The 27,614-nt window shown below is 37.3% G+C and overlaps 1 protein-coding gene across 2 annotated transcripts in view; it reads left to right on the top strand.

Moving 5' to 3' along the window:
* The window catches only part of LOC131246466 (endoribonuclease Dicer homolog 2), a 53,713-nt gene extending 27,121 nt beyond the window's left edge, over positions 1–26,592 (top strand). The window contains exons 8-24 of one of the 2 annotated variants that reach the window (XR_009171382.1): positions 122–250; positions 341–473; positions 735–834; positions 3,203–3,395; positions 3,490–3,650; positions 6,472–6,690; positions 6,812–7,041; positions 7,436–7,710; positions 7,829–8,283; positions 8,393–8,496; positions 11,461–11,654; positions 16,333–16,542; positions 22,033–22,446; positions 23,301–23,579; positions 23,938–24,465; positions 26,116–26,164; positions 26,259–26,592. Coding sequence is in view for 1 of the 2 variants with exons in the window: in XM_058246631.1 (XP_058102614.1) it covers positions 122–250; positions 341–473; positions 735–834; positions 3,203–3,395; positions 3,490–3,650; positions 6,472–6,690; positions 6,812–7,041; positions 7,436–7,710; positions 7,829–8,283; positions 8,393–8,496; positions 11,461–11,654; positions 16,333–16,542; positions 22,033–22,446; positions 23,301–23,579; positions 23,938–24,285 (3,444 nt within the window). In the remaining variant the exon portion in view is untranslated. Of the gene's footprint in view, positions 1–121; positions 251–340; positions 474–734; positions 835–3,202; positions 3,396–3,489; positions 3,651–6,471; positions 6,691–6,811; positions 7,042–7,435; positions 7,711–7,828; positions 8,284–8,392; positions 8,497–11,460; positions 11,655–16,332; positions 16,543–22,032; positions 22,447–23,300; positions 23,580–23,937; positions 24,523–26,115; positions 26,165–26,258 lie in introns of those variants that run through there. The other variant, XM_058246631.1, reaches the window with a different exon arrangement.
* Positions 26,593–27,614: the final 1,022 nt, after the last annotated feature.

Below are 27,614 nucleotides of genomic sequence, written 5' to 3'. Positions count from 1 at the left end.
ATTTCTTTGAAATCTATGGAAGTGCCAGTTTTTTTTTTTTTTTTCTTTGAATTTTCTATTTTTTTCAAATTATTCCTGATATTCTGTTGAAGTGTAACGCTTTATAGTTTTATTTGGTTAGTATCTCCGAGCTGTGCAAAGGTTGCAAGTCAATGATAATGCAAAGGAGAGTGCAAAAGAGAAGATCGGCAAGTTATTTTTAACTTTTATGTACTGTGTAACAGAACTGGGTCTCTGGCCGGCTTTAAAGGTATGGCTTGTTATCAGTCCTGATCAGCTCTATGGAGGGTTGTTAGAGGAATTTCTTAGTCATTTCAAACTTATGATGGTTTTGTTGCAGGCGGCTGAGACTCTATCAAGCAGTGAGAATGATTTTTTCTTCTGGGGGCAGTTGAAGGATGGACTTGGTGAGAGAACAGTCAGAAATTTTAGTCAAGATGCATTTATGGTGTTCTCGAAGTACATACCATATGGTGCTCTCTCTCTCTCTGGCTTACCTTGTTTCTTCTAGGTCTATTTGATGGCTACATTCATTACAATATTCAAAGCAGTGGACAGGCGTGAATTGCACATTCTGTCATACAACATAATGGTCACTCATATCTTAATAGTTCCTTGTATTTAACGTAGTGATGTTCAATGCCTAGTTTCTTTTATCTCTTTCCTGGCCTTACTGCTGGCCTTACTGCAGAATCTGATTTATGATGCTGATTTTTTTTTCCTCTTTCACTTAGGTCCAGAATGGTGTGTTGGTGATGATCTTAGCTCGTATTTAGATGCTGGCTTTCTAACTGCCAAAGTGGATTGTCTCATCCAGTCACTTTTGGAGTACAGGTGTGAGCGATGTTCTAGGTGTTTTTCAGATAATCTTCAGTTCTTTTCGTATGGTTTGTAAATTTGATTCTTTTGAATTGTCTGATTCAGTGTGGAGAATTGTGAAAACTTGTATTGAAGAATTGCCTTCCATTCTCATTCTCAGCCTTCTGGCTTCTCAAATAATATTTTGATATCTTCTCAGAAATCCTAACAAATTATCAATTTGGGAAGAATGAGTTTTAGGGGATCTAGACTGTTCATTGGGTGGTCCCATCATGGTATGTGCCATGTCTGAAGATCTTCCATTAGATGATCCTAACACTTATCAATTTACAAATGGACTCTTGAAAGAGGAAAAGAAGATCTATATTTAAAAAATCTACCAATCAGTTGGGCCCAATCATCTGATTTATTTATTTATTTATTTATTTATTGGGGGGAGGGTGTGTTAATTTTGGAACACAATCCTTTCATAAAGGAGGGGCCTGTCCAATGGATAGTTTGGTTATCTAGAAAGTCAGCCTCTCTTTATATAAATCGAGTGGAATGTTGTGTGTTTTCTTCTCTAATATTGTTTCTTCTTTCAGGATTTAAAAAAGTTTAATAAAATCCACCAGTCAGTTCATTACATTTATCTGATGAGAAATATTGTGGACTATAATCCATCCTCAACGGAGCATGTAGAATGGATGTTTTGTGCCACTAGATATCTGCTTCTCTATATGGGAAATTTAGTGGACTAGTCCGTATTTCTTTTCTAATATTTTTCCCTATTTCAGGATTTTAGAGTACTTGATAAATCGTAGTTATACAAGTATACTTTCAAATAAACTTGGAATTGCCTGACTCTAGGTTCAATTAACTTGATTGTGTGGAATGATCACATGATTTATGTTCTGATTCAGTATTTGTGAGCAGTTCATGATACTGGTCCAGTTATCCTGTTTCCCATATATAATACAAGATTTCGTTGAATGTCAGGTGCTAGTTATGTTTAGCTGAAATAGATTTGCTTTTTTATATGCACATGGAATGATGGTTGAACTTGTAGCTGTAGTTGATAAAGAGATCAATTTGCATTATTTTTTGATAAAGAGATCAATTTGCATTATTTTTATGTGACTTCATGGATGCTTTCAAGATGATGTCCTTGCAGAATTCATACTCAAAATAATTAATTTTCCGTAAGTGATGTTATTTATTTTGTTCATACTGTTATTCCACTTAGTTATCATTCCATGCTCCTTAGAATCATTTCATTCTACGCAATTAACTTGAATGGCATGGTTTTGTTTCTCTTCTTTTTCCTAAATCCTTGACAAAAATCTACAATTTGGGTCCATGCTTTGCCAATTATCTGCACCTCAGATGTTGATCTCAAATATGTGGTATGTACTTTTAATTGCTCTCTGCCAATTGCCAAGAAGCTCTCACACATGTACTTGCTCATGCTTTACCAATTTTGTCAGACATGACACAATATCAATATTGCTGGCGAGTACTCCAGGTTACTTGTCAGAAACGTTATCACTAGATCATATTGCGTTAGGCTAGTTTTTTTTGGCATTCTAGCAATTTCCTCTTATTCTTGTCATAATATTTATGTGACAGGAAAGATTGTATGCAATAACAATTTTGTCAAGTTTAGCTTCTTAGAAGGATTCGACAACAATATCATGTTTAATATTATAAAATTAATAAAGTTGATTAAATATATCGCCATCAAACATGATAAAACTAACAGTGAATATCATGTTACAAATGGGATACCCCCTGTATCCGTAGTCCTAGATTTTAAGAATTGGGATCATGTCCCCCTGCTCATATCCATATCAGTGTATTATAGCTGATAATTATGTTTATGTTGCCAATATGAAGGATTGAATAAGTCCTTACTTAGATTCTCTCATAATTGTGTGATGCATCAGACCAAGGTGTTCCAAAACGGCAACGGTGTCTGTAACGGCCACCACCGTTACTGTTATGATACGGGCTGTGATGACTGTTACGACCCTTTTTTGTTTTTTGAAAAAACTGTTACAGGACCGTTACGGGGTCATTACAGGTCCTTTACGGCATGTTCTTTCTGTAACGGCCGTTTCGACCCTGTAACGCGTAACGGTTATGACTGTTACCATTACGTAACTGATTTTGAATACCTTGCATCAGACACTGTCAATGATAAAAATGATTATACATTCAAAGTGGGTTTCTTGTACAAAAAACTTACTAAAGTTAGTCATTCTGTTGTTTATTTTCTTTATGCTCTTAATATCTGCTCATATTTTGTTGTGCATTAATTTTCTTAGCCGATTACCTCTGTTTTGATACTCTGTTGCAAATATTTCTAAATTTTACTGAGATTCCATTTCATGATCCTTGACAGGAACGTGACGGACTTAAGATGTATAATTTTTGTGGAAAGGGTCATTGCAGCGAGTGTTCTAAACTCTCTGTTGAGTCAGGTGTCAAGACTTTCCTGCTGGAAGACATCTTACATGGCTGGGAATCGGTTAGGATTACAATCCCAAACTAGAAAAGATCAAACGAAAATTGTCAATGCATTTCGTGATGGCTCTGTGAGTTCACAATCTTGGTGTTTTGTTAGCTTTGTAGATATTATATTTTATCAGTGGAATAAACTCAAATAGCATATGAATTAACTGTGCACAGGTGAATATCATAGTTGCCACCCAGATTCTGGAGGAGGGTTTGGATGTGCAGAGTTGCAAGTTGGTCGTTCGATTTGACCCATCACCTACTGTTTGTAGTTTTATACAGTCACGTGGTCGTGCCAGGATGCAAGGATCGGACTATTTATTACTTATCAGAAGGTGAGATTTTCTTGGATCTGTTTTTAATTCTATCAGAATAAATCATTCCACCCAGTAACATTGTCATCATTCAGTGTGGTAAACTGTGTCTAGAAACTTTCTGTTCCATCATCTACCTGGTTACGATACCCAGATACTTGTATATGATTGCATTAGACATTATTCGATACTGATTCTGGTGCCCGATAGTCGTTGGACGCATGGCGCATATGTTTTAAACAGTTTCTATTGTATTATGTTTATTAAAGATATAAAGTTTGTTATGTTGTAGATGTAATAATGATATATGGAAAGAGATTTGAAAAGTCTTACAACAGAAGTTTTGTCAACATCAAGGTCTCGTTAAATTTAACTTGCTAAAAGACGGAAAGAATTTCTTTATTCGAAGAACCTAAGCATAAAATGTTAAAAATTGTTTAGCTGCATCATATCCAAAGACTGAATATTTTGAATTGTGAGTTGCCAATTGTATGCCTGCGTCACATCCCCATTCCAGCAACCTTGTCCGTATCTGTATCATTGATCCTGGTTGAATGTCTCTGCTTTGACCAAATTGAGTCCATGGAAAACTTGAAAAACATCGAGTCAGAAAATCAATCCGTTGAAAAAACATGTCCGACTTTCCATCCATGTGGCTGGGCTTTGGATCATAATCTAAGCCTTATTCCAACTAATTGGGGTTAGCTACACCAATCCGTTTCATCATTCCATACTATCACGGACCATATCCTCAGTTAAAAAATAGGTCTCCATCCATATCCCTTTGTGTGTTCCGCTTGCCCTTTTAGAGCCTTCAACTTGGACTAGTACGGCCGTTATAGAATACATGACCCATTGTGGCCCCTGTATGGCCCTGGCCCGTTACGCCCCCTGCAATGGTCCGTTACGGGGCAGTTACAGATTATTTTTTTTTCAGATTTTTTCTTCAAAAAGAAAAAAGAAGAAGAAGAAGAGACCATAACGGAAGCCGTTACGGCCCGTAAATAACAGTACCACCATTGTTGTTACACAATGCCTTGAACTTGCTCCTTCACACTGTTGTTCTTTTGCCGTTGCACATTGCCAAACCATCAAAGTCTAATTTCCCTCAACTTATTAGCTATTGGTGCTACTCTCAAGTTCCCTCGAATGCATTCATTTCTTGTTCTATCCTTATCTTCCCACTCATCTATCTCAATATCCTCATTTCGGCTATGCTCATCCTATGAGAATGTTGTTCCTTAATGCCCAATATTCTGTCCCATAAAGCATTGCTAGTCTTATAGCTATCCTATGAAATGTCGTCCACTTGGGTTTGATTGGTACGTGAGGATCACATAAAACTCTAGAGGCACATCTCCACACGTGTATTTTTCTATGTTTTTGTCTTGGCCATGTTTGGATTCAAGGAATCCAAGGTGTGGATAATGAAATTGTAATGATTATTTCCATCTTTATTGTAGAAAGTAGGATTCCAAAATCAGGGACCTGTTTGGATACAAGTGGGATCTACATTTTCATTTTACAACGATCACCTTGTTTCTTGAACCAGGTAAATGCTTGTGTGGATGATTGTAATGATTACACTGCGGAATCCATGGTTTTCTGCATATCTAAACCACAACTGCTGTTTAATCATGGGATGACAATTTCTTTTCCACTTGGATTCCTTGCATACAAACACGCTCAGATGCTAACCTGTATTTATTTATGCTTCCCATTGGCTTGACATTCCTGGTTCCTATGGTTGTGTATATGAAGTGGATAACCCTAACGACATGGACAAATGAGAAATATAGGAATTTCTTTCTTTCTTTCTTTCTTTTTTTTGGGGACAAGGTGGAGCAAATGATGCATCATGCATGCAATTGAGTTACGGGAGTGAGGATTAGCATATCCATGGCGCTGTTTTCAGTTTGTAGGATATGCAAAAGTAGTCACAATGAAATTGTGAATTATAATTAGTGTTTTAAATATTGATGATATTGGCCGACATATTCCACGACATATCCTGTATCCCACCTGTGTGATACGAAACACACAAGTAGTTGGATATATCCCACATGTTCGATCCGGTGAGCATTTTTTTTTCTCAATCTTTTTTTTTTTTGTAAATCATCTTAAATCAATGTCAAATTGTTACAAATCCATGATTTTTCATGTTTTGCATGCCATGAAAAATCATGGATTTGGAACTTCAATTTCAAGATTTGGATGAGAAGGACCGAGTTGCGGAAAATTGTAAAAAAATCAAAATCAAACATGTATGTAACCTAATCTAGTGATTCTTCCTTTGCTTTTGAATGTATAGCTTGTGTTTCCACACGTCTTCTTACATTTATAAATTATATGAGTAGACTTTGAATATACTTGCATCAATTTAGTTAGACAACACATAGATTAGGACCCCATACAAAGAAAACAAATTATGTGCACTTGTTTTTTTGTAATGTTTTGATTTGTAAGTGTGTATTGATGTCTTTTTTAACAATCACCGAAATTTTGTTGAAAAATTCGACCAATTTCCAATGTTCCCAACAACAACGATACATTACACGATACAACCGATATATCCCATGTAATAACCGAAACATCTGTATACCAAGGGTGCGTTACGTAACACGATACTGATATTTCGAACATTGATTATAATTACCACTGGAAATTTCATTTTTGTTATAGTCAATGTCTTCTATGCACTGCCCCTCATACCCCATTTAGGACATCTGCTAACCTAAAAGCAAAATTAAGCTTGTCTTTCTATCTCTTTTTTCTTTGTTATTTTTTAAATTCATGGTATGTTTTGTTGTTAAATTATGTATTTTGTGGCTTTTGTTTCTAGTGGGGATTCTTCAACTCTCTCAAGGGTAAAGAACTATCTTACTAGTGGAGATATTATGCATGAGGAATCCATCCGACAAGCTTCCATTCCTTGTTTGCCTCTTGAAACCGAAATGTGCAACGAGGACTTCTACTGTGTCAACACTACTGGAGCAATTGTGACTTTAAGCTCAAGTGTGGCTTTGATATATTTCTACTGTTCACGGCTTCCCTCTGATCAGTTAGTTTTTTCCATTCATTCTCATGTTATTGTGACACTTAATTATTTTTTCTGCCTCGTGTTCTGATCTTCATTAGCCTTTTACGTGATAACTAACTTGACATTTTGTTCCTGTTTCTAGGTATTTTAGTCCATCCCCTAGGTTTGATATTAACAAAGAGGACAAATGTTGTACCTTACATCTTCCTAAAAGCTGTCCAATTCAAACAATTGTTGTACATGGGCAACATGATATGCTGAAGCAAACTGCTTGCCTTGAAGCATGCAAGAAGCTTCGTGAGATTGGGGCCCTAACTGATTATCTCTTACCAGAGCTGGATGAGACAAAAGCAAAGGATGGCCAAGAAACTGGTAACTTCTATTTTTGGCATTTTTATTTTTCTTCTTGGATATTCGCATAATTTGTGGTTATTCTACTTCTGTTAGCTATCTTTCGGTTCTGGTTTTCTGTGGTATTCACCTTGCATGTTTTTCGCATTCATAAAGCTTTATGCACAGTTCATATTCTCCATTCATGCTTTCCTTGTTGTAGATGCTCTTTTGCTGTCCTTTGCATCTTCTCATGACTTTTAACACAAATCTTTTATGTTTCATTCTTTACCTTGTCTTCATCAATGGCTAGTGTTTTTGTTTCGTTCTCTGTCATAATCAATGACTAGTGTTTATGTAATGATTTTTGCTTAATGGCTCATCGAGTGGTTTTTTTCTTCCCCTAAGATTTTCTGCTCATTTGGTTTCTTCACAGGGGGTGTTTCATATGAGGATGAACAAGTTGATTATTTCCCAGGAGAATTGGTTGGCCACTGGCTGTCCTTTTCTGAGAAGGGGTTGTACTATTGCTACTCTCTGAGCTTCAAGCGGAATTTCAATTATGATGTTCCTTTCAGAGATATTGTTCTGGTTGTAAAGTGTGACCTGGGAGCTGAATTGGCAAGTACTAATTTTCAGATGGAAATTGATAGGGGTTCTGTGACTCTAAATATGGAGTATGTTGGTGTCATTCACCTCAATGCTGACCAGGTGTGCCACCTTCTTCTTCTTATTCTTCTTCTTTTTTGTTCCTTAATGTGCTTAAGAGCCGAAAGAGAAACTAAAGACATTGTGTATGTTTGCCGATTTCTATATTGACTCCTATCAGGTCCTTGTTGCTAGAAGATTTCAGACATCCATTCTCAGAATCCTGATAGACCGTAATTTGAGTAGACTGAAGGATGCTTTGGAAGGAGTTCAACACGAAACAGTTTCAAGGATTGCCTATTTACTGCTCCCATCAGTTTTTAGCAATCAGAACTCTGTGAAGATTGATTGGGAATGTGTTAGGTCTATCTTATTTTCTTCTGTATTAGTTCGCTCAGCTGGTACAGTTGGTGGAAATGCTGTGCACCATCGTTGTCTCCCCAGTGATATTTGTCGTAGGATTCAGACTAAAGATGCTGTTGTATACAGTTGTATCCTCAGGAATGCTTTAGTGTTCACTCCCCACAATGGTCATATATATTGCATTACTGGCATCTTAGATGACCTCGATGGAAACTCAATTTTGAAGTTGAGAGGGGGAGAGGCTCTTACGTACAAGGCATATTATGAATCCAAGTGAGTTCCAGCATCCCTTTTCACTCCCCACATCTGTTTGATTTTTGGTGGTCTTTGTTTTTATAGTCCTTGGTTTCCTTCATCTTGGGTGTCTTAATTTTAACAACAGGCACGGCATCACTCTGCGTTATGAAAGAGAATCACTACTTCAGGGGAAACATCTTTTTACTCCACAAAATTGGCTTCGTAAGGTTACTCTTCGGAAGGAGAAAGGTGATTTATTTGGCATTTTGTGTTTGTCAATTCTCTTGTATTTGGGCCTGCATGAGCCTTACCTGTTTCTTAGAAAAATGCTGCATTTCTTACTTGTTAGCTGTTATTATGTTCTGGATGATATCTGCATGTGCTGAATTTGCATATGCTTGAGCTGTCAATTCTGGAACTTCAGTTCATCTTTTTATTTTTATTTTTATTTTTATTTTTAAATGCGGGAATTGGATTTTCAGATATGATATAAAGAGAAGAAACAAATTCCTTTTTTTTTTCCCTCTTATGATACTGTTTGAGAACATATTAAGGTTTTTTTTATAGGCAATAGTTTAAGTTGAGTAGGGGAAATCTTTTTACTGGTGGCTTCTATTCATTCTCGTTCTGTGCACCTGATAAACAGAGTCCTTACTTTGCTAGTCAAGTCTAGCCAGTATCTTATCCATTGGTGGAAGTGTTGGAATATCCTGCTAATGGATAACTGGAACTCCTTTGGACCTTATTTCTTGCTGCAACCCTCTTCGGTCATATTTTTTTCCTCTGCAATTAATCTGAGGACTTTGTGACAGCTCATCCTTATTGATAGTTGAATATCAGACCCCTTTCCTGCTAAAACCATTGGATGGTACTCGACATGTATCTCGAGTCTTAGGTGAATTAATATATGAATTTTTCCAAAATTGGTCTTCTCAATTTGTATCCAATCTCATATAATCATTGAAGGATTTGGATTCCCGATTTATATCGTATCATGCAACAAAATGGTTTGGGTTCCCAATAATCATGCAAGATTCCATTGAGCAAAGCCTGACATGATATTAACTTTGAAATGCCTCAAAAAGGAATCCCAAAGTAATGAATTTTCATAAAAGCAGCAGTCAAACTCTATACTCAACTAAATGAATGAATGGACAATTCAAATCGATGAAATATTCATTTTAATCAGTCAACTCAACTCTTCCAGGTTGATTTAGTTTTGGACTGGGTCTGAGTTTTGTTCTTTTGTTCTTTGTTTGTGTATAAACAATGCATGAAATACATGTTGACTCTTGATTTCAAAAATTGGGAAGGTTATAGTTAGACGACAATGGCCAGGACATGGGCCTCCTAGTGCCCCTACCATGACTCAATTCTGCTTTGGAATCTCAGTCCACCTATGGGCCTCTTGGTGTCACAGCAGCAACTACCATAACTATTTTTTTTACATAAATTACAAGACTGCCCCTACTCTAAATCAGTTTAAGATGATCATAAGGTAATAGCATTTGTCAATTTACATCTTCAAGAATTTTGGAAGAAATGCATAGGGTAAATGGGAAGACTTTGGCATTCTTTTCTTCAAAAGTTAAATGCATTACCTATCTTCAGTTAATAACAATGACTGATCTTTGCCCAACAACAAAAGGATCCTCCTAAGTCCTAACTAAGATGTATGGCAATTAACACATCCACAAGAAAGGGTTCTTCTCTACCTACCAGCTTACAGCTTTGGCCTTTTGATCTAGGAAGTTTTATCTAGATACATCACTGTAAGATTGGAACCATGTCTTATATTTAAGTTATCTAAAAGAGACCTTTTCATAGTGGAATTAAGCCCTTCGAGTTTTGTAGAAAGCATCCTTACCTCACTCAATGTAATATATATCTACTTCAATCTTGATATCCACAATCCACAGAATTGTTATCTACACTGTTATTGTTTTTGCCTTTTTATATTATATGGTTTTTTTCTGTTCTTTTATTCTTTGTTTAGGTTTACCTTGTTGTCTCTAGCTCCTAATTCCTTTAGTTTATATTGAATATCGGGTTTTAAATAAAATAGTAGTACTCACAACCATTGTTCTGACTAAAACTGTTGTTTGAGGATATTTCTGAGAAAAAAATCTTTGTTCTTTGTTCTATATGTTTACGGCCCTTTTGTTTTACCAATTACCATTGGAAATGGTGGTAAACGGGTAATTATTATTGCCCATGGTAAATCCATGCAAGCCATCGTTATGATGTTGACAGCTTCACAAAAACCTACGAGAAGGAAATACGCAGTATTTGTGGGGCCCACTGCGATGTGTCTGATCCATGCTGTCCATCTGTTTTATCTGCTCAATTTGGGGCATGAGCCAAAAATTGAGGCAAATCCAAAGCACATGTGGACCAACACCACAGGCTACCGTGGGAATTGGACACCTAATGTTGAAAACTTCTTCAGGGCCACAAGAATTGGATCAAGTTATTTGTGTTTTTGGTTCATCCATATCTTTCTGACGTAATAAATTGGTTGGATGACAGATACACATCATTGTGGGCTCTACACAAATTTTAGCTTTTAACGGTGGACATCATTATCCCCGTGTTTCCTTTGGTGTGGTCCACTTGCGCTTACAATTTTCCTCATTTTTGGGCTTATGCCCTAAAATGAGCTGGTAAAATGGGATGAATGACATGGATCAGATACATATATCATGGTGGGATCCACTGATATTACGTAGGCAATCCAATTCAACACAATAATGGTTCTCGAGGCATAGTTGCTCAGTGATTTCTCTCTCTTCTAAATGACAACGCGAAGTAATCATAGCTTGTTTACCACCATTTATTTTGGTAAATGGTAAAACAAACAAGCCCTTAGTGGCTATGTCAAAACGATGTTATCCCACACAACTTTTTTTTTTTTTTTTCATTTTAAAGTATTTTCTTGCACTCAGGCACACCAACACACACAGGGATGCTTTATGGGCATTCCATGTGTCATGAAAATGGTTTGTGGATGTTGATAACTTCCCAGTGATGGTGGGACCGTTAGTAAAACCTAGACAGTTACCCACCCACCCACCCACACACACACACACACACACACACACACACATCAGTGCATTGTCCTGTGATTCTTAATTTCTTAATTAATTGATTCTTAATTTATCACGTTCTTTCTATAGTAGTACGCCTAATCCTATTTTCTTTGGTTCATTGTAGAATCAAGTAATGTTGTTGAATTGCCTCCAGAACTTTGTGTGATCATCATGGCCCCCATCTCCATTTCTATCTTGTACTCGTTTTCCTTCATTCCATCGATCATGCATCGTATTGAGACGATGCTTCTTGCGATTCAGTTACAGAATCTGCAAACGAATCACTACATGCAAAATGTTATTGTTCCAGCCAACAAGGTATTTCATTATTTTCTTTGCGGGAACTTATTTATGTTGGTGCTGGTGATTGTGGTGTGGTCCATTGTTATTTAAAACCATTATTTTGCAGGTTGCAAAAAATTTCATGCAATTAATTTTTCAATTTGCATAAAACTATGTGTTCTTAAAGGACATGGAGGTGCTTATTTTATTTAGTCGCTCGCCTAGGATTTATATTTGACATGTTCTCAATTGGTTTAGTTGATTACACCCTTTTTCACATTAACTGTTGATAATATCTCCACATGACGAGTAGTTAGGGGCAGAAATCTTCATGCAATTATTTTTTCAATTTTCTAAAATCATGCGTTACTAAAGGACATGGGAAGGGCTCTAAGACTAAAAGAAGGGTGATGCGGGACAATTAACCACTTGCTTTAAAAGCTCGAACTGTTAGAACATAACGAATTAATCCCATTATCTTATAGCCCAGGCCTCACATCTCATGGGTTAGGACCTCGGGCGAACCCTCATGGGCCCCCACATCACATGGGTACTGCCTCACACGAGTAGGTGCCTCCTCACACGGGCTGCCCACCCCGAGTGTGCCCCTGTATCCCACAGGTAACCCCACTCAAGCCCGATGTGAAAATGCCCTTGCATTAATCATCCCCAGTGAGGGGTCTCGAACACGAGACTCGCTCTGATACCAATTTGATGCAGGACAATTAACCACTTGTTCTAAAAGCTCGAACTATTAGAGCACATCGAATTAATCCCTCTATTTTATAGCCCATGCCCCACATCTCATGGGTTAGGACCTCGGTTGAACCCTCCTCGTGGGCCCCACATCACATAGGTACCGCCTCACATGTGCCTCCCACCCCGAGTGTGCCCCTGCATCCCACAGGCAACCCCACTCGAACCCGGTGTGAAAATGCCCCTGCATTAAATGGTATTTATGTAATTTGCAAGGTGAGGCCATTGGTAAGTGAAGCTCTCTATCACAAGGTTGGATACAATGTGTCTCCACATATTCTAATAAAATACATTAGGAGTATTTCCATATCATCTGGGGTCATGTTTGATGATCCAAAAGACCTGACGAGATGCTCCATTAATGGTGGCTGGCTGGAAAATCTTCAAGATTAGGTGATCCCAAAATTTCAGTAGCCCACAAAAATATTTTTAAGGAAATAATCCATATTTAAAAGAAAAGAGTTAGATGATCAAAGGGTCGGGATATTTCTAGTATGAGTATATATATATATATATATATATAGTATATCCCCCATCCTTGGTGATTCCATCATACAAACAGTTTGGATCATTCAACATGACACCTTTTCCAATATAGTCTTGACATTGCCTAAGACAATGCATCAGGACATTGGGGCAAACCACCATCAAAGAGATGCGCTCCTTACAATTCCTCGTCCTCACTCTCCTGTGCCTTGCAATAACTTCCTCTATCCACATGCATAGCACGCTGTTGGGTTGAGGTTAGATCCTAACCGTTTTGGGGCCGAAAAGGCCGATTCGATTTTTTGTACCCGTATCGGCCGATACGGGCCCGTAACGGGCCCGAAACGGTAACTTTTTTTTTTTTTTTTTAGCTCTGTTTTTGCTGTTTTTTTGAAACCTCTTGCTTCCAAACTGTTTCTAACTCCTTCTACTACTAATTTCGACCAACCTTAGCTAGGTATTTGATAGAAAAACACATTATATTATAGATTTTTTTGAATCAAAGCTCGGTGGGCCATTTTTCAGAAATTCGTCAAAAATAGGTATTTATACTTTTTTTAATATATTTTGCTGTTTTAATCATGTCATATGATGTGTTAATCATAGTAGAACATGTTAATGTACATTTTACAGATTTGGGGTGCCATTTAATAATTTTTTAATATTTTTTTCTATTTACGCATGAATTTTGGCCACTTTTTTTAAAATTCGAAAAATCAGTTTTTAATGGTTGTTTTGCTGTTTTAATCATGCCATTTGATGTATTAATCATAGTAGAACATGTTAATGTGCATTTTACAGATTTGGGGTGCCATTTTATATTTTTTTAATATTTTTTTCTATTTACGCATTTATTTTGGCCCGTTTTTTGAAAATTCGAAGAACCATTTTTAAATGGCCCCATTCCTTTTTGCTGTTTTAATTCATGTCCATATATGATCGTTAATCATAGTAGAACGATGCTTAATGTGCATTTTACAGATTTGGGGTCACATTAAAATTTATATTTATTTTATATCTTCTTTCATTATTTATGCATTTATTTGGTGTGCCCTTGTTATTTGAAAATTCGCAAAAATCATCATTAATTTAATGATTACTTTTGCTGTTCTTAATGATGCATAGATGTGTTAATTATTAGTAGAACATGGATTATATTTGCATTTTACAGATTTGGGTGCCATTGAAAATATCTTTTTAATATTTTATTCTATTTACGCAGTGTTAGCAAAATTTCATGCCATTATTTTTAAATTTCGAAAAATCATTGTTCTAAATGGACATGAGGTGCTTTTAGCTGTTTTAAGTGATGCGCAATTATGATGTGCTTTAACTCATAGTAGAACATACGATTAATTGCATTTTACAGTATCTCATGGGGTAGGCCATTGGAACCTCATTTTCTAATTTTTGGTCTATCTTACAGCATTGCCGCTATTATGCGCCCATCCCCGAGTGTGCTCGTATTGCAGTAACCCCATTCAAGCCCGATGTGAAAATGCCTTGCATTAAAATGTTGAGGGGTCTCGAACACGAGACTCGCTCTGATATTATTGATGCCATATGATGTGTTAATCAATAGTAGACACATCGTTAATGTGCTATTTTAAGCCATACTTTGGGGTGCCATCGTTATATCTTCTTTCTACATTTACGCCCATGTACCATTTGCATCGGCAACCCCACTCGAACCCGGTGTGAAAATGCCCCTGCATTAAATGGTATTTATGTAATTTGCAAGGTGAGGCCATTGGTAAGTGAAGCTCTCTATCACAAGGTTGGATACAATGTGTCTCCACATATTCTAATAGAATACATTAGGAGTATTTCCATATCATCTGGGGTCATGTTTGATGATCCAAAAGACCTGACGAGATGCTCCATTAATGGTGGCTGGCTGGAAAATCTTCAAGATTAGGTGATCCCAAAATTTCAGTAGCCCACAAAAATATTTTTAAGGAAATAATCCATATTTAAAAGAAAAGAGTTAGATGATCAAAGGGTCGGGATATTTCTAGTATGAGTTTTATATATATATATATAGTATATCCCCCATCCTTGGTGATTCCATCTTACAAACAGTTTGGATCATTCAACATGACACCTTTTCCAATATAGTCTTGACATCGCCTAAGACAATGCATCAGGACATTGGGGCAAACCACCATCAAAGAGATGCGCTCCTTACAATTCCTCGTCCTCACTCTCCTGTGCCTTGCAATAACTTCCTCTATCCACATGCATAGCACGCTGTTGGGTTGAGGTTAGATCCTAAATTTTGCAAACATTGGTTGATTAGGTTAAGTCTTGTTGTGTCCAAGTCCTTTTGACTATGGGTCCCCTTTTGTAGGACCTGGACCCTGATTTGATTGGGTTTGATTTTGCATCGGTTACCATCAGGTCTTTGGATCTTGGTATCGAGCCAGTTTCAGGTCCATGCTCCACTTTGACACATGCGTTGTGTAAATAGGCTCTCTTACATGCATGTGGCGTAGCAAACGTCATTTGATTGGTAGAAGAATTAATACATTTAAATATATAATGGGCTTGATCCAAAGCCAACTGTATCCAACTTTAACCTAGTCCAAGATGGTGGACCTGACTGGAACCAACAAGACCCCTTTTTAACTGGTTCCAAAATGGTGGACCCAAACCAAATCTCTAAACGGGTCTCAGAAGTCATCTCTCTTATCCTGAATGGTTGTAATGAAGTGTTCAATCTTCTTGTTACTTTCCATTGTTAACTGTCTTTTTGGCGCATGTAACTTATTAACTTATCAATTTATGCTCTTCCTGTATCCCCATCCATAAATTTACAACTTTTCCAAGGGAGAGACAATATCGCATCATCAATCCCTTTAAACTCTTTGTAGTTTGTTTCACTTTGTTTTGATATATTCATACTCAATTAATTTCCAAAAAAACAAAGAGAATAAAATTATAACCATGATGCTCTTGGCCTTGAAAATTCCGCCACTTGTGTTATTAACACTCCCAGTAGTAACTGCAGCAGCAGCAGAACTAAGAATAATTGTCATTGTCTCACACAAAGCTAGTTGGACAATAATTTTATCACCTTGCCAGTGCATAAATAGCAACATATCAGTTGTGTACAAAATCCAATCCATCCAAAAGGTTGTCTCCCATAAATATCTCCTATTGTGAATATCAAGCAATTCCACTCATCAGGTGAGGCACAGCATAGAAAACAATAGAGAACTATTAATCTGATCCAAAGTACACGTGTTGCTTGCTTGATGAGTGAATTAGTCTGTTTTTTATGCTAGATCTTCATGGTGGGTTGACCTTTTAGATTGGTTGGATATTGTACACACTCGACAAGTTGACATTTTGACATTTACATTAGTTGGGCAATAACACATTGGTCAAGTAATTGTGTGTGAGACCTCCTTAGTCATAATGATGATGATAAATTTTCTGATTTAGCATTTGCTACTCTGTTTTGTAATAGGTTATGGAAGCACTTACCACCAAAAAATGTCAAGAGGAATTTTCTTTGGAGTCATTGGAGACTCTTGGTGACTCTTTTCTCAAATATGCAGCAAGTCAACAACTATTCAGAGATCATGAGCATCATCATGAGGGCCTTCTTAGTGCTAAGAAAGAGAAAATGATATCAAACGCTGCCCTTTGTGAGTTGGGATGCAAACAGAAACTGCAGGTATTTTACTGCCAAGTAACTAAAGTGCATGGAAATTTGCAGATGGCATCATCTTCCTTATGTATGGATGCTGTAGCTTTGATAATGATGTTTAATTTGTGACTTTAAGATAGACAACATGGATTCAAAATTGCATGTTACAATACCCTTTCATATATAGGTCCATCTGTTTTTTTTTTTTTTATAAATATATTTTTTTTTCCTTTTTGCTCACTTCGTTCCCAGTTATGCTTTACAAACAGTCTTAAGGTGTTTGTTAGTTCATTTATCTAATGCCTCACTATATTTCTTCTGGATATAAAGGATTTCGCTTATTTGCTGTCTTTATAATTTTTAATCAGCACTAAACTTTTTCAGAGATTGATTCTAACTGTAAATTTTGGCAGTCGCATAAGCAATTTGACACAATCTGGTTGGGTGGTATGCTTTTGGATTGCATCTCTTTGAAGATAATCCATTTACTTAAAATGAAGCCACTTTCTCAAGCTTTCCCATCTTTTCATGTCTATCTTTAGAATCCCCATCAATATAGCAAATTAAATTGAAAGAATCCAACATGATTTCTCTTGGGCTTAAGTCATTAACTAGAACGACCATCATTGAAGTCCTGGTTGTTAGCTAACATTACCATTGAAATGAGAGACTTAAATTGATTCATTAAAAATCACTTTTTTCCCACATTCAGCGAGGTGGAATTAAGAAGCTGATTCATTTCCGTAAGCTGATTTGAATGGAGTTGATCCCTATGCTTGGCAATGTTAGTTTTCACATGGAGGAGAAGAAGAAGAAGAAGAATTGGAAATTTTGGGAGAATGGGTTGTGTAGATGTTCGGCAATGTACACATGCACGCACTCAGACACACTTCCTCCACAATACGTGGTACATGGTTCTAAATATCAGTATTGAGGGGCGAATCGGCCAAATAAAAAACAATATGATACATGCATGTATCGGTATCGGCTTGTATCAATTGAAATCTTTTAAAGCCAATGAATTAAGGACACATTATTAGAAACAATGGAAAAAAATGAGATATTCTAGAGTTCATCATTCTTTTTCTTTCTTTCCTTTTTTATTTTTTATTTTGGACATGGACATATGGTCAGTGTTCGAAATATTAGTATCGCGCAATGTATCGCGCAATGTATCGCACCCTTGGGATACAGCTACATATTGGTTATTGCACGGGATATATCGTTTGTATCGCATAATTTATTGCATTTTTTGGGAAACATTGGGAAAATGATTGAATTTTTCAATGAAACTCTAGGTATTGTTAAAAAAGATCTTAATACACTTTTAAATCATAACATCGATATAAAAAAAAAGGTGCACACAATATATTTCCTTTGTATAGGGTTTTAAGTTATACATTGTCTAATTCAACTAAGGCAACCATATTCAAATATAATGCATAACATTTATAAATGTATTAAGACATGTATATCCATACTGTCCATCTGTTTTGCCACCTTAATTTATGGCGCCATCCCAAAAATGAAGCAGATCCAATTATTTAGTGGACCATGCCATAGGAAACAATATTGATTGAAGGCCCTACCATTAAAACCTCATTAGGGCTCACCTTAATGGTTTTGTAGTGTTATTTACCATCCAATTTGTTGTTGATAAGTTCACATAAGCCTAGATGAAAGGAAAAGACAAATATATGATTGATCCAAAACTTTTGAGGCCCATTAATAGTCAATCACCACCTTTTCCTTTGGTATGATCCACTTGATAATTGGATGTGCTTCATTTTTTGGGTAATACACTAAAATGATTTGGAAAAATGGATGAACGGCATGGATACAGAATATATACATTAAAGTGGGCCCGCGTTACGGGTTGTACCGTCCCGGGTGAGTTTGCATCTCACTTAAACATCTTTACTTTTTTTTTTTTTTTAGGTATTGGCTAAAAAAAAAGAGCAAATTGTGTGGGCCCACAAAGTAGATATAACACATACATTGTTGTGGAGCCCATAGAGTTCCCTTAATAAACTAAGAGTTTCCTTAAAAAAATAAGGTTGAGATGTGCCGGTAATTCCATTGGTTTAAAACATAGGAGGTATGTAATATGGTGGGACCCTGACCATGGGGCCACCTCGACATAATATGAAGTATCTACACAGTTAATTCATTTTGACAAATCATTTTAGGGTATGGGCCAAAAAATGAAGCAAATCCAATCTTAGGTGGACCACACCACACGAAAAAGCAATCATTGAATGGCCACCATTAAAAATTTTTGGGGTCTACATAAGTTTTGGATCAAGCTAATATTTATGTTTTCCCTTTATCTAGGTCTTTTAGACATTATGAACAAATTGGATGGCAAACAAACATCATGATGGGCCCTATGAAAGCTTTAACGGTGGATATCATTCCCACCATGGCTTCCTGTGGTGTGGACCACTTGAGCCTCATATCTAGCTACATTTTGGGCTAATGCCCTAAAAATGACTTATCAAAATGGATGGATGGTCTGGATAAAACAAATATATCATGGTGGGTCCTACAGAGCCCTTGACAGGACCATCCATTTGTAGGCTCCCAATCTGCGTAGACACGGATTTCCCTTGAAGCCAAATGCTTAGCTGCGTACCAGTTCGTACGAGTTTTCGTGAGAACTTTTTGAGAACTCATCATACGTGATGTGAGTTCAAAATCTAAACAGTCCAAGTGATGCAGCACCCCATGAAACCCCTATGGCCCAACTTTTGCTTTGATCCAGGACTTTGGTGGGCCATAAAACATTTTCCTCCCTTGATTTGCATCTTTCTTTGCTATGGTCCACCAGAGTTTTAGATCAGGTGAAATTTGGTCCCTGGGAGTTTCATGGGATGCCGCATCACATGGACCATTCAGATTGGAGTCCCATGACATGTGTGCAAAGATGCGCAGGTGAGCATGCCTATTCCTGCTAATGGCTTTTGCAAGAGGTATCTGCGTTGGGATACTTAGGTGGGGCCCACTGTGATGTTTGTCAGAAATCCACCTCGTCCATCCATTTTGCGTGTTCATTTTAGGACATGCGACCGAAAATGAGGTGGATCCAAAACTCAAGTGGGCCATATGAGAGGGAAACTGGGAAAGAGTTTCCTACTGTTGAAACTTTCCTGGGCTCCACCTTGGTGTTTATATGCCAACCAAACCGTTTATGAGGTCATTCCCATTGCGATGAAGTGAAAACATGAAAAACTTATCCCGATATGAAGCTTTTGTGGCCATAAAAATGTTTCAACAGTGGTCACCAAATCCTTAGTGTTTCCTCTCGTGCGGCCCACCCGAGTTTTGGATTCACCTCATTTCCGGTCACGTCCTAAAATGAGCTCGCAAATAAGATGCACATGGCGGATTTCTCACAAGCATCACGGTGGGCCCCATCTAGCATCCCAATGCACGAACTTTATACGCGAAGGCTTTCCCATGAAATCCTCGCTAGCTGTGCTCAATAAAAAAAAAAGGGCTCGGAAGCCTTTTTGGATTGCAGAGAGGGTTTCGGCCTTCTAAAACCCTAAAACCCTGAATTCTCCCTCGGATTTCTCTGGATTTTTTTTTCACATTTTCTTCCGAAATCAAATCCGTTTTCAAGCAATAATCTAATTGAAGAAAGAAAAATAGGGAATCGAGATTTTCTTTACACTAACCTACAAATGGTGAGCTTCGATTCGAATGGGCCACCAAATGCAGCTTCCAATCAAGGCAATCTCTTCTACAGGTACGGAAATCCACCCTATTGAAAGTTTCCCCCGTCTTCTTCTTTTTTTCGGAATATTTATGCACAATACAAATTTTGTTAGTTTCTTCTGATGAGTTTTGTATCGTTGGACTGCGATACCGATAATATTGGCCAATGGTATCGATATTGCGAACACTGCATATGGTGTGTAGGACCATTCTTTTTTAATATTGTTATCAGTTGGCTTGACCGGTTGAGAGTCAAAGAAATGTGCCTTAACACAAATCAAGCATGATTTAGTAAACTAGTGCTTATTACATTGAAAAAAAAAAGGTGGAGGATTCATCCTTCTTCCCATTTTTGCCGGTAAGGGTCCATTATTTTTCAATTTGTTGAATCCAACTCTAATCTTTTGTTTTGATCTCCAATAGGCCTCGATTGAAGTTCGAAATGACTTTTCAAGTGCCCTCCATGGTTAAAATGAAAAAAGAAGAGGAAAATGTGAGAAATTTTGGAAAAAGAAAGTTTTCAAAGTTGTGCCTTTGTGGGTGTATTGGTTCCACGGTTAAAATGAAAAAAGAAAAAGAAAAAAAAAAAGTTTTCAAAGTTGGGCCTTTATGGGTGTATTGGCCATGTCAGCCGCTTATTGTTGTCAATACACTCCTTGTTGTGTATAGTATCAGGCCAGTGGATACAACATGGTTGCATCAGCCTATATGATACCAATACTCAAAACCATGACATGGTAACTTGATATCCTGAAGGGAGTGTGCTTTCCATGCCCAATCTTCTTCTAAACTTCTGTATGCAATTTCTTCCTTGCTTCTAATCTTTTCTCTTTTGTTTAAAGGAGTCTGTGTTTATCATATAAAGAAACCAATACATCATTATTGTTGCTTTGATGGATTACCACGTAGGTTAGCAACCAAGGTGATCCAAAATTTGTCTTCTTGGTCCATAACTATTTTCACTTTTCCCACTTTTGAGAGTGATCAATAGGATTTATGAAAAGCTTTCCTTTCTTGAATTGAAATACTTGACTCAAATGTAAACAACATTGTATTTGCATTTCATGCGAAATTGGTGGATTTTCATGTGAGTACATTTTAAAGGCAACAAGGTTGTTATTACTGTGGATCCATGATAGAGGTAAAGGTGAAACTGCAAGATTCAATCAAGATTTTAAAACAATTTCATTATTTCCTGCCTTATTTATGTGAAGAAAAATTTTCAAAGATCCCTTCCACATGTATATAGATTGCTTGAAAGAAATTTCCTTTGATATTAATATTTTGTTTGTTTTTTTTTCTTTTAATTTACAAATTGAGTCAAACCATTGAAAAAAAATCAAAATGCTCTATGCAACCTCAATTGTCTGGTGCTTGGCCTAACTACTATGCAACAAGAGCAATCATCAATAACATAATTAAACCTTTTCTAACAAGCATATTTTTTTTATGAAACAGCTTTACCAGTTTTGGAAGTTATTTCAAGTGAAGAAGTTTTGAGACTTCTCCCATTTTGTTCTAGTTTCTAATGAGGATTTCGAATCGACCTTAAAGATGTGATCAGTTTTGGTCAAGAAAACTAATACTAGAGGGAAACCTTGCATATTGTGCTTCACATTCTTTTGCCTTCAATTATTACTGTCTCTTTCACATAATGTTGCTTTTCTGCATTTATTAATGATCCCTGTTACCTGTTGTTATGCGGCCAACATCTATTTTCAACATGAAGACCCAAATACACATTATTATTACTGACTTCGTTTATTTAATTTATTTGTCTTTGCTTCTCTCTTGTAGGGCTTTATTCGTAATGAGTGTTTTGACCCTAAACATTGGACTGTGCCTGGAGATTTTTCTGGACATTTCTGGGAGGATGAAATGTTCAATCCCACTTCCAAGAATATTTATAACAAGGGAACAAGGCATATAAAAAGGAAGGTAGTTGCTGATGTTGTTGAAGCACTGATCGGTGCATACCTTAGCGTAGGAGGTGAAATGTCAGCATTATTTTTCATGGAGTGGCTTGGTATGAAGGTCAACTTTGTCGACAAAATTCCAGAAGACAGACCATTGCTGGTGAAACCTGAGAATTATGTGAATATTAGCCATCTTGAATTGCTGTTACACTATTCATTTCGTGACCCATCGTTGCTGGTTGAAGCATTGACTCATGGGTCATATCTGGTTCCACATATCCCAAGATGTTATCAGGTAATCGCTTGATCATTGTTCGTCTGCTATATTTTCTTTTGACCAAGTGCATTGTTATGCCAAAAGTCTTTTTATTTGTGTTCTGAGCCCTCCATGCATTGAGTTTGCATCACTATTGTAGTTGAATTTGATGTTTTTTTTTTCTTTTGCTTTGTTGGTAGCACATTTCAAATGCAGCATTTTCAATATTAAGCAGGACTGGTTCAATTGCCAATCAAGCTAGGTCGCTTCCTAAAAGTGATGTGCCACAATTTGCAAATAGATAACATAGCGAAAAAATGTGTTGAAGATATTGGGTGGAGTAGAATTAGTTTGGTTAACTAGTTCAATAAAATTCCGTAGAGAAGCGTCAATCTACCTGTTTACATGAACAAAGGAGTTCAACAAAGTTCCACCAACTATGGGGGATCAAACTATGACTCACATTGTGAAACTTTGTGAGTGGTTGGCATAGGAAATAAGAATATCAGAAAATCAGTTTGGCTTTATCAGCATTTGAAGCAATTTTTCTGCTTGGTGTAAAAGTGCAGAGAGGAGGAAAGGGTTCCTAGGAAGAGAATGAGAATGACCTGTTGTAGGACTCATAAGAATGAGATTTGTCAACTACAAATCTCATTTATCTCTCACAAAAAACGCCTTGTGTCTTGTTCCTGAGAAATTGACTATTGAGTTTGGATATTGATTGCTTAGCTGAATCCCACTATTTCCTTTGCTATCTAAACATTGTGAAATGTCCTGAGCAAGGGAAATAGTGTGATTATTTATAAATGCCATGTAGAAGTTTGTTCCAAGACATGCTAAAATATTCTAGAGGAATGCTTCTTTGAGATGTAACAAATTGTGTTCTCTTGCAGCGCCTGGAGTTTCTTGGGGATTCTGTTTTGGACTATCTCATTACGGTACACCTATACAACAAATATCCTGGCTTGTCACCTGGGCTACTGACAGACCTCAGATCTGCATCTGTAAACAATGATTGCTATGCGCATGCGGCAGTAAAGGCTGGTCTGAATAAGCACATTCTCCATGCGTCGTACGAGTTGCACAGGCAAATTACGCTCTTCGTCGACAATTTTGAACAGTCATTTTCGGGCTCATCATTTGGGTGGGAAGCAGGGACAGCTTTACCTAAGGCAAGTCACAGAATCTACACCTCTCTTTTGTATGCCTTTCAGTGTTCTTGGATATTCCTTCCAATTCAAGTTCTTTTTGTGGCTCGTGCGTGTAGCGGGTTGTGAATGTGTTATTTTCTTTCTCAGAAAAATAAAAATCCATTGTGTGTCATGTTGTTTGCCCAGATCCTTTGAATATTGGCAGTTCAGATGTTTTATTGCATGTGTGGGTGGGTATCGTTACAACCGTTTTCTACTGTTCTCAAAAGTCCATTTACGGCTTGCAGAAACAGCTTTGTATCTTCTTTTTTTTTTTCCTTTTAACATCTCTAGTTGTTAAAAGCATTCCATCTAATCTTCAATTACCCATGTTCTAAAGGTGCTCGGAGACGTGATCGAATCCATCGCTGGGGCAATTCTCATTGATTCTGGATTTAACAAGGATGCTGTTTGGAAGAGTATTAGGCCTCTTCTAGAACCATTGGTCACATTGGAAACTCTAAAATATGAGCCAGTTAGAGAGCTTGAAGACCTCTGTGCGAGAAAATCATATGAGAAGCAATTCGTTAAGACCTTCCAGAATGGCATTGCTTCTATTACAGTTGAAGTCAAAGCTGATGGAGTTACATACACAGAAACAAGGACTGCTGCCAATAAGAAACTGGCCAAGAAATCTGCTGCAAAAGCTGTATTAGGGTCATTGAAGGCAAGCATTCCCGGAATCTGAGTCACAAAGGTTCTTGGTAGCCCCACATGCAGCATGGAAGCCAACTTGACAAGTGTGTGGGACATCTGATCGGTGTATATGCTGAGCCCCACCCTGAAAATGGGCCTCATCTGTCAATTAAGAGATCTCCAAGTTGGCGGTACAGTAAATTAATGTGTTTTTGTAACCCAAACTGACATTGTAAGTTTTGGTTGGTATTTGTTTAATTATATAAAGAAGTTGCTTCTTTTTGTTGAATGGATTCAAGAGCATTGTTAGTGTTGATTATTCCTGCAATTTACTACCAGAAGTCATTGAGTGAAAAATTCATAGGAAGCGTATTCTCACCTGATTGTAAAGGGGGAATTATTTTATACGTGATGGTTGATACATAGGCACTCGTAAATTCAGATTATACCATTCAAATATTGAGGCTGACCTTAAGCAGTTCATTATCTCAGAATCAAATTGTTTAAAAATATCCTAGCCTCTGATTAGTGGATACATGTTTGCTGAGTTCAGACCATTGTATAGTTTTCATTTCAACCATTCATTGAATGTCCATCAATCAACTAGTTAGGTAATCAAATCAGACTTTGGATTTGTGGCTTATCTAAAATTTGAATCTGAATTTGGACAGTTTAATTTGAGTGTGTGGCCTTAGTTGCTGGATCCTCCCATGTAGGTGCTGCTCCCGGTTCGAGTTCCTGCTTTGGGTTCTCGCTCTTGCTTCCTACCTATTTATTCTGGTTTACATGTTGAAAGAGATGCTTCCCCACTTCTGCACCTGAATTTTTGGCCACTTTGTGTTTCTTGCAAACTATATGAATGACATGACTTCATGGTGCCTGCATATCAACCATCATATTGTGTGTGTCAAAGGTTTTCACATTGGAAAATATCCAGTAAGAAATTGTAAAAAATTACTATTTTCACATATGGAACCTTAGGGGCCATTCGGAAGCTCATGGTTGTTTACTGCACATGTTGTCCTGATTATGCAAGTCATGCTAATGTTGAACTACCTGTATTGTACCCTGTTTGTCAAACATTGCGGGAGCAGTGGAATTTTTTGGGTAGCTTAAGAAGGTTAGTGACACATGTAGCATTACAGCACATGCGGACATTGATTGACATTTGGCATGTGTGAGGCACTTGAAGATGGTGGCACATGTGGGTGCTTGAACATGGATGGTCACACATGTGAAATATTTGGCACATGTGATACATGTGCATGTAATATTATGTTCCTACTTGTACCGTATAAGGCTCTAAGCAGTATGTTCTCTTAGATCTTAATAGTCATATTTTTCACACCGTGTTTCATGTGGAAAAAGAGCTTGACAAACTATATATACAAGCAGTCTGACTGGAATAGCTTGTGTTATACATGACTTTATGAACTTTTTTTTAACACACGCTCACACCCCCACACACCCATGCACTCACACCACAATGGGTGCTTGAACCCATGACCCAGTGTTGAAACTCTTGTGAGTCTACTGCTGAGGCATGAGTAAGGACCCAAACTTTATGAACATGCAAACAGCTCTTTATGGGCTGTTTGGATGTTTGTAACTTTTTAAGCTGCAAACAAGCTACTCTTGCTCCGGTGGTAGACTCTTAGGAGTTTCAACACCCGGTCAAGGGTTTGAGTATCCATAGGTGGTGAAATCCCACTACAGCGTGAGTGTGGGGGGTTTGTGTGCGTGTGTTTAAAAAAAAAAGAAAAGAAAAAGAAGCTACTCCTGAAAGTGGTTACGGGTAAGTGAAAATACTTCTTTTTCTTGGGATTTCAAGGTGAAATTTTTGTGTAAATAAACCTGTGAGTTACTTGTGAACCCTTCACAGCCAATCGAACTTAAAAAGGCATCCAACAGACATCCAACAACCTGTTAAGGTAACATAGATATTAGAAAGAAGTGAGACTTCTAATTTCTTAGTTGTGCAAGTATTCTTTCCATTGTTATTGTAACAGCTAGGTCTCCACGCAGGTATTCTTCAAATGAGCAGCAAGAAGCATCGTGAGACGTTCATCATCTCATGATTGTCATCCTCCACACAGCCTCATCTCTGTCATCAAGAGTCTCAATTCCATGATTCACTCGACAGAAGTTCTATGAGAAGCTGCCCACCTGACATCAACCCTCTTTACCCAGGCTTTGTATTGGCTGTCGCACCACTGCTTGGCAATGTAAGACATCATTTTATTTCAATTTTGCATTGTAATTAATTTATCTTGATAAAGTTGGACTGCTGTATGGATTATTTATTTATTTATTTATTGAATGACAAAAAGATTAATTTGGGGTTTTTGGCTTGCTATCAGTATTTCTTGTAAGGTGCATTATTCAGTGGCTTACCATGATTTAGTGATCCAAAGCTTTTATTTGATGTGCCTCTTCATCGATGCCCCAGTCACCAGAAATCCACCTTTTTTGGGGCAGTATGTGAACCATTTTTTCTGTTACTTTCTTAACTGTCTATTTTTTAGCGGCCCATTGAAGGGTTAGTATTCTGCCCATTGATCACTTGCAAAAACTGGAAACATTGACAACATCTGCATAGTGTTAGAAACCATGTATGATACCTACTTTACTGCCTGAGAGTGTACTCAGCCCCCACATGGAAACGAGCAATGCAGGTGCAATGTCTGAGCCACTTGTTATATCGTCGCCATTGGGTAGATGCAATTATCTCATGCTTTTGGCTGATTTGATCATGAGATGGACCAGATGAATGCAAAATTATTTAATAGCTAAAAGGAATTGAGCACCAGTCCAAATCCTGCGCACTTGTGGCCTTCCTTTTGATCAGATCTGGCTGATTTTTTAGAATAGATTGCCTATCATCTAACTGATAATTTGGTGATCAGGTTCAGGGTCGTCTGATGGGCTATCATCTGATGGTCAGGGTAATTTATGATGGATTATTTGAACATAAAAGTCAGGCCCAAGGTTTGCTTGTTTAGTAATTGGGCCTTTGATTTTAGCCACAAGCCCATCTATTAGAATCATAAATGGGCCTGTCCTTGGTCTCAGGTGGGGCCTCAATAGAAAATACTAGACATCAAGCCTCTACCTGATTAATGGCTTGGATCACAAACCAGCAGCCCTGCTTGCCTTGGGAACTTGTAGTTTCTTGATGAGCAATATCCTATAATTTTTCTTCTAAAGTAAACTTGTAGAACTATATGGTTCACTTCTACTAAAGTAAACTTGAGCAATATCCTATAATTTTTCTTCTAAAGTAAACTTGATATTTAGATCGGCCTGATTTTTTTAGATGTCTAATGGCTGTCTATCAGCACCGAGGATCGAATATAATGACTGTCAATGGAAACTTGAAAA

The sequence above is a fragment of the Magnolia sinica genome, chromosome 5 (assembly GCF_029962835.1).
Source record: "Magnolia sinica isolate HGM2019 chromosome 5, MsV1, whole genome shotgun sequence".
Taxonomy (NCBI): Eukaryota; Viridiplantae; Streptophyta; class Magnoliopsida; order Magnoliales; family Magnoliaceae; genus Magnolia; species Magnolia sinica.
Note: the sequence above shows the minus strand (reverse complement) of the source record. Positions and strands in the feature narration are given on the sequence as shown.